At 39.0% G+C, this 7464-nt stretch overlaps 1 protein-coding gene across 1 annotated transcript in view; it reads left to right on the top strand.

Moving 5' to 3' along the window:
- Positions 1–321: 321 nt before the first annotated feature.
- Positions 322–7464, top strand: part of LOC135203413 (neurogenic locus Notch protein-like) — an 81937-nt gene continuing 74794 nt past the window's right edge. The window contains exons 1-3 of the mRNA XM_064233141.1: positions 322–481; positions 2125–2405; positions 5045–5284. Of these exons, the coding sequence (XP_064089211.1) occupies positions 322–481; positions 2125–2405; positions 5045–5284 (681 nt within the window). The remainder of the gene's footprint in view (positions 482–2124; positions 2406–5044; positions 5285–7464) is intronic.

Raw genomic sequence — 7464 nt, 5'->3', positions numbered from 1 at the left:
AATACTGAAGAAATTATTTTGCTATTTCATTGCTGCTCGGCAAGAAAGTATGTGCTCACAATGAAGACGGGGAGTGTTTTTATTCATGAAAACATAGGAATTGTACTGCCTGAAGAACTAGTTCTTGTGGGCTGAATCAGGGAGGAACTCTTCTATTTACCCTGGAAGTAGAACTACATGGGAGGGGAACAGGCAAAGTTTTCCGTTATTCATTTTCAATTCAGGGTGAACAAAGAATATCTGAACACCATACAAATTAGAAAAATGTATATAAGACGAATAAACTCGATTTGTCTAAAGAAAATAATTCTGATGCAGCTGATGGGGCAGGTGCGATGGAACAGAAGACTACAGACTTCTATTATACCATGGGGTAAACAGAAAGATGACAATGAGCCTAATAAGACATTTCTCTTGTCTGAAAATTCTCTCAATGGCAAATGTGTACCACGAGACATGAACCTTGTGCCAGAATTCCGAGGTAACCAGAGACCTAAGTGTGTGATGGCAAGGCAGAGATATTCGAATTGGTAGTTCATCCTCAATAGAGGAGAAACAATACTAAGATGAACAGAATCTCAGAGAGAATGCATACTCCGTCCCTCCCTCAACTCCTTCTACTGAGTTGCCTGGTAGTGCATTCCATGTTGGAATAGCATTCATTTCCTACAGTTGTTTCGTCTGCATGAACATGACCAAAAGTTGAGTAGAGTTAAATACAGTAAAAGCTGGTGACAACTTGCCACGTCTTGCTATGCATCTATCTTCTCTGTGATCGAACCCTGTGAAAACTCGCTGCAATACAGGAAGGGATGGTGCTATGTCATGGCAAGGGACAGGCCTGATCAAGAGCAGATAATCTGTTCAGTAGAGCTGAGCTGAGATGGCTGGTCGAGCCAAGTCGAGCAAGCTGAGCAGATCATCACTACATAATTATGAGCGGTAATCATCAGCAAAGAAAAATCACTTCTTCCCAATCAACTGTTCTCCTTCAAGGCTGAAGCTCCAAGAGGAATGAAGAGGGGTTCTGTGTCTGCTGTCCTATGTGTTCAGACCCTAAGGTCCAAGACAAGAGGATGGCACTTGACCATTCACCTAGAAGGTGAATGGTCGCTAGCCAAGCACTTGTGATACCAAGCTCTAGAATTCATAAGAATTCCCACGCTAAGCGAGAAAACCAGACTCTTGCAAGACAATAATTAATTGGTCAAACCTTCTCTTGCCCTTGCGCTTAGCAACATGATGATGCCAAGCACTCAACGAGCACCAGCGAAGCCAAGGGATTCAGGCACTCGGCAACACTCCCGATTACTGTGATAATTATCGGAAATACCTGCTGCCCAAGTTTGGAAATCACAGAAAACCAAATCCCACTGAGAACACCAGAATTTCCAAGGAATTTAATCGCTTACAAAGACTCCCAATTTTTGTAATACCAATTATCAGGGATGTCCTTCTCATCTGAGGGTTTTTAAATTACAGAAAACCATAACATTCTGAGAATACCAGAAATTCCAAGGAATTTCAAGCATTCAGCAAGATTCTTGGGTATTGTAATAACAATTAGCGAGAATTCTTCACTCGCATAAGTGTCTGCAGATCATAGAAGACCAAAACACGCAGAGAGTGCTAAACATTCCAGAGAATTTAAGCACTCAGCAAGACCCCCAAAATTTCGTAAAATGATCATCAGAGAGGGGCCACTCATCGACTCCTGTAGAAATTGAGGAGAAAAATGCATAAAAACCAGTAATATATGCGAGCATTTAAGACTGGAATGCAAGTATACAATTCAACAGAATATGAACTCAAGACCCCCAAAACAAAAGAACCCCTAGGGGACTGCAAATTAAAATCTGTCCAAAGGACAGGAAGAGCCAGTTATCTGAATCCTAAGAATCTAGACACCAGATGTTGAGACAGTGAGAGGTTTCTATGTCATTAAAAGAGATCCTTCCTCAACAATGTGGACATACATCCCTCCAGGAATGTAGTCCCTGACGATGAATCCTGCGGAGAGCACTGCAGGATCACTCTATTTCACCTCGCCCCTCCCGGTGTAGCCATAGGAAATAGAGGGAATAAGTGAGGAAGATTGGACACTTTCATTCACCTCGCTAACAGAACAAGCAGGAGAAGCGAGTAGCGCACAGCCATCAACCTATGGTGATGACCGCAACGCGAGTCTAGGGGAGTGTTCTCGCCCTGGAGAAATGCTTTTCCGAGGAGGTTTACAAAACTCTTGCATGGCAGGAGAAATACTCACCACCACCAAGACAGGTTGGTCATGCAAATATGACCATGACCTAGGTGGAGTTGAGTATGCACCTGACTGGCAAAGGCCAATACTGTCCTCTGATGTGTCTCAGTCCTCGTCAAACCGGAAACTCTCAAGAGGACTATGGGTGACACCGTACCAATCTCACCGCGTGTACGGTCACGCAGGACCGTCACGTAAACCGTGGGTACCGAGTGATCACTGCGAGAGTGATCATCGATATGGTGTGATTTACCTGAGCAACTTACTCTTTCTTCCACTCTTTGGCTGAGTCATGAAGGTGAGCGGATTCAGCGTCATCGACTCTAGTTGCATGTGAACCTGTAGATTTATGTGCACACAGAGAATCTCATGAACAAGTGCCCAACACTCAACTAGTCTTAGGGGTAGAACCTCTAGGACTAGCAGCAGAAGTGCAAACCGAAGTTTGCACTTCTACGGCTCCTGAAACCTAAACTGTGGGGACAGCATGACGGTTCCTGTTCCCGAAGGAACAGGCAAGCCTACGGAAGAGGAGGCAGACCATTAGTAGTCACGTGACGAGACTTCTTGAGAGAGAGAGAGAGAGAGACTACCTTTTCCTTCTTCAGCAGGGACCCTTAGAAGTTGATGAAAAATATGATGATTACGAATGGGCAGATGATGATACTTGATGAGCTCTCTTCCTCTCAACTTCTTCAAATTCCATAAGACTTCTTCTACAAGATGAGGCGCATTTACCGGCAGAAGTAGAGTTAATAATCACAGGGCAACGGTGAAGGAGTTGTCTGCTGACGAAACTCGATGATAACAGCGGCAAATTAATATGATTTTCAGCAGGGGAACAGTAAACACACTCGAGGACCAATATCACAGGTACAATTCCAAGCCAACACGAAGAGTTATCCAACCAGCTACTGCTGTATTCAACTATCACCACTGTTAGACTGTAGAAGAAAGAAAATATGATTAAAAAATAACGATATTCCTCTCGCATCCAGGGGCCACCACCCTCCGAAATGTGAGGAGATCCCTCAAACACCAATACCACATGGGCCCCCTTATTTCTTCGTCCAATAAGCTAGCATAAGGACGAAAGAGAGGAAGAAATGCCAAAGAAAAACAGATGACAAACCACCGAAGTTCCCCTCAGTAATTCCAAAGCGAAAGTGTAAATTTCAGATGAATACATTGCCTTGCCCTGTCCAGAACGTTAAAGGGCGATATGTAATAAGGGTGTAGGCACACCCTTGCCGCCGATCCTTAACACATAAAGTATAAAGGCAGCTAGCAAGGCTATTACAAAAAATGGGTTTGTATATTAATGATCAAAGTCAATTATTATTAACATCAAACACAATACTATATATATTTATTCAAAATAATAAAAGAAAGATCCCACCGGGATATCGTGATTAACGGCTTGTCAGTATGAGCGTACAACATACGTACATCTTCATGGGAAGACAGCCGAAAGCAAAGTGGTGTTTACATCCGGGCAGCTACGAGATAGTGGTTACTGCCTAACCACCAAGTTCAAGAATTTGACTTTCAAGCCTACGCTGAAAGTAATTCCTAATGTAAAGGACTGAGGGTTTGTATATCGTGTAGCAACAAAGAAGCTTTATAAATATCTACTGTGAACCATACTATGTTCAATACAACCACTATTGCACTTGTTATGAGAATATATGCACCACAATATACCTTTATAAAAAAAAGTGTAGATATTAAGTATTGTGAAATTTTATTGTCTTCAGATGGGTAATTCTTAAATTAAATATGAATTGTATCAAATACAATTCTTAATAAAATAAATATAGTACAGGCTTTAGTATTAACCTAATATCAAGAATCAGTTAAATACTCTTATTATAAATTACACTGTAAAATGGAAATGGATTGAGAGTTTTCAAACAGTAGGTACTGAGAAAGAGAGAGAGAGAGAGAGAGAGAGAGAGAGAGAGAGAGAGAGAGAGAGAGAGAGAGAGAATTGTGAAAAATAACAGAAGAAGGGTGCATGTACTAACTGTGGGCCCCCGTATATGCGGATTTGAATAACCGACCCTCCCCCCCACATAGCTAGAATCCACGAATACTTAGAACCACCATGAAAACGCTTAAAACTGCCTATTTAGTTAGTTCAAACTGAAGAAACCCCCACTAAAAATGCCTATAACTGTTTTTTTAATAGTTTATCACAAAAAATGCATTTAATCATGAAACTGATATGAAATTCAATGATTTGTGGATATTTCTCAGAAAAATTCCACGAAAACGCGAATTTCCCACGAATAATGGGTATATGAAGTCCATAGAGAAATCTGCGAATACATGAATCCGCTAATCCAGAGTCCGTGAATAGCAGGGGGTCGACTGTAGTGTACAGGCGTAAAATACCAAAAACAGAAAACCTTGGTACCATGTTAACATGATATTGCTTAAATTGGTCAAAAATCATTCCTAGTTTAACATTTTGTTTAACAAGAATTTATTCTAAATTAATGACCCTCTCAGGATAAATATTAAGCCTTCAAGATACATACTACACAAATGTACGTTACATACGGTACCTATGTATGTACCCTTTCTTTTAAAATGTAGATAAAGAGTTTCTAGTATGCTATTTTAAAATCTAGATAAAGACATATGCAATTTGGGTTCATTGTCATATCGAGGGTATGCAAAACATACCAAACTCTAAGCTTACCTGGAAAAATAGTCAGTTTCATTAAAAAATTTCAACATTAATTCAACAGTACATATATGCCTACTTTTTCGTTGCAGGATGTGCGAGACAAAGAGTACCCTCAACCTGCCAGATTTATGATGGCATCTGTAGTAAAACCTGCCCATCTGATCGAATCTCGACTGGATACTGCAGGTCAGGATGCAGATGCTGTGGATGTCCAACTACTGACCTGTGTACCAATGCTTATGGAAAATGCATTCAGAAAGACTCGAGATGCAACGGTCGGACTTACGACTCAAGATGCACAGGTCGAGAATGCACATGCTGTGTTGAAAGTAAGGCAAAGAGAGACTGTGTTTCTTATGCTGTACCTGAATGTCACACTGCCATTAAAACCTTCAAGTTAACATTAAGAAAAGTGAGAATCTGACATACTTCCAAATGCAGTCCTGCGATTACAAAGAATAAGCTCTGTGCATCAAAGGCACAATCTACTTTGGGATTTTCACATTATCTTAGTTCTTACATGTCAATAGCTCAGTTAAATAGATGCTGAAGTTTCACAAAGTATCTGGGACACAATAGTACATTCCGTACTATCTTGCTTAACTAGAGACCACAATAATTTAGTTACTGCACTATAAAGTGAAATATCACATACATCAAGTGAAAAACATATAGAAGACATTGTACTTCATCAACGACACCAAAGAGGGATATAAGTGTTTTAAGGACAAATAGTAGTTAACATCTAACATCTTAAAACCTAGTGCCAAGATATCTGGTAGCGATACTACTCTGATTATATGATAACTGAAGTAAAGAACTTTGGTTCTTACTAATTTTCAATGACAGATTCATTAGCAACTGGAAAAGAACATATAATTTTTATTTACAGGGAACTTAGAATACCTGGCATTAACAGTGGCCACTTGAATGGGGTAGGGGGAAGCCAAAGCATAGTTCCTTAGCACATAGCGAAAACCTAGTACTTACAGGCCCCTAGTGTATCTGAGGAGGAATATCTTTACCAATCACAGCAAAAACCTAATAAATTATTAGACGGCCTTATGTTAGCCAGAGCTTGAGTGGCTTATAACTCTGGTAACAGAAATAGTACATAGTCAACAAAGTGCTCAAAGTTAAGCTGGCTGTCAAATAGAAGGGTGGCATTCAGCATCAGAATTCAAGGAACTAAGTAAACATTCACCACACTTTTTATTTGGACAAGAATATTTCTTCATAAATTGAATCTGCTCCCACTTTCTCTGGGCACAAGACAGTTAGTCATTATTATGTCAGAACTAAAGTCATATTTAAATAGTTTGTATTGCACGTTCTATACATACACAGAAGCAGAGTACCTTAAAATGACCAGCAATTATCAAATGTTGAATATTTCAAACATGCCATTACATTTCTTACATTTTCAAAGAAAATAACTGAACATATAAGAAATCATTCACAACATGGTTTATTGCATTTACAAACAAGACATTAAACAATAAACACCTGGTTTTCAATATGGCTTCGAACAAAACTGATACCACCTGAAGAGTAAAAAATACTTTACATTATAACAGACCCACGTAACTGCAAATGCTCACATATTATTTCTTTTTATTTGTATTTAGATCTTACTTTAAATGATGATTAAATATACTTTTCCAAGACTGCCAAGACAGCAATGAGTGTAGAACTGCCAATGGACGTTGTGATCGCAGATGTCTAGATGGGGAAGAAGTTAATGTGAATATTCCTTGTACTGGAAATGGCTGTTACTGCTGTGTGACAAGTAAGATCCTCAAATGTACTACTGTATTGCAAACTACACATATCTACAATGATACTTTTCACTAATGAAATATTTCAAGGATAACTGGCATTAGCTGTAACTGCTGTCTAATACATTATCAGTAAAGTATGTATTGTAACAACATAAAGATTTCTAAAATTTCATTTGTACACCAAAAGCGTATGCCAATTCGTATCAACTGTTTATTGACTCAAATCTATCTTTATATGAAAAAAAGTATGTCTTCCTTGCATAATTACACTTTCAAATACTCAATTCATCTTTTCACAGAACCAGCTCCCTGTATCAACACAACACTTTGCACCATGGAAGGAGGGTATTGTGATTACAGTTGCCCACAAGGTTACACTGAAGATAATAACATCTGTGACGGTGGAAATTGCAAGTGCTGCATTCCCCAGGTACAGCAAAAATAAATACTCCTTTCTCGAACAACAATGCCCTGTTTATTTTCAGCAAAGGAAGGCCTACTGTATAAACTTCAGTTCTTACTGTACATATATATACTGTAATACTTTGGTTCTAACATTATTTACTTTCAAAACTTGAATGGTCCTACACTTTTCTCTGAAATTATCATATAATTAACCCTGGAAAGCACTATAAAATACCTATCTTAACACTGGAAAGCAGTATAAAACACCTATTTCTAAAATACTACCAGAAAACATTTTCCATTGTTAACCTAATTCAATTAAT

The sequence above is a fragment of the Macrobrachium nipponense genome, chromosome 36 (genome assembly GCF_015104395.2).
Source record: "Macrobrachium nipponense isolate FS-2020 chromosome 36, ASM1510439v2, whole genome shotgun sequence".
In the NCBI taxonomy this organism is placed as follows: Eukaryota; Metazoa; Arthropoda; class Malacostraca; order Decapoda; family Palaemonidae; genus Macrobrachium; species Macrobrachium nipponense.
Note: the sequence above shows the minus strand (reverse complement) of the source record. Positions and strands in the feature narration are given on the sequence as shown.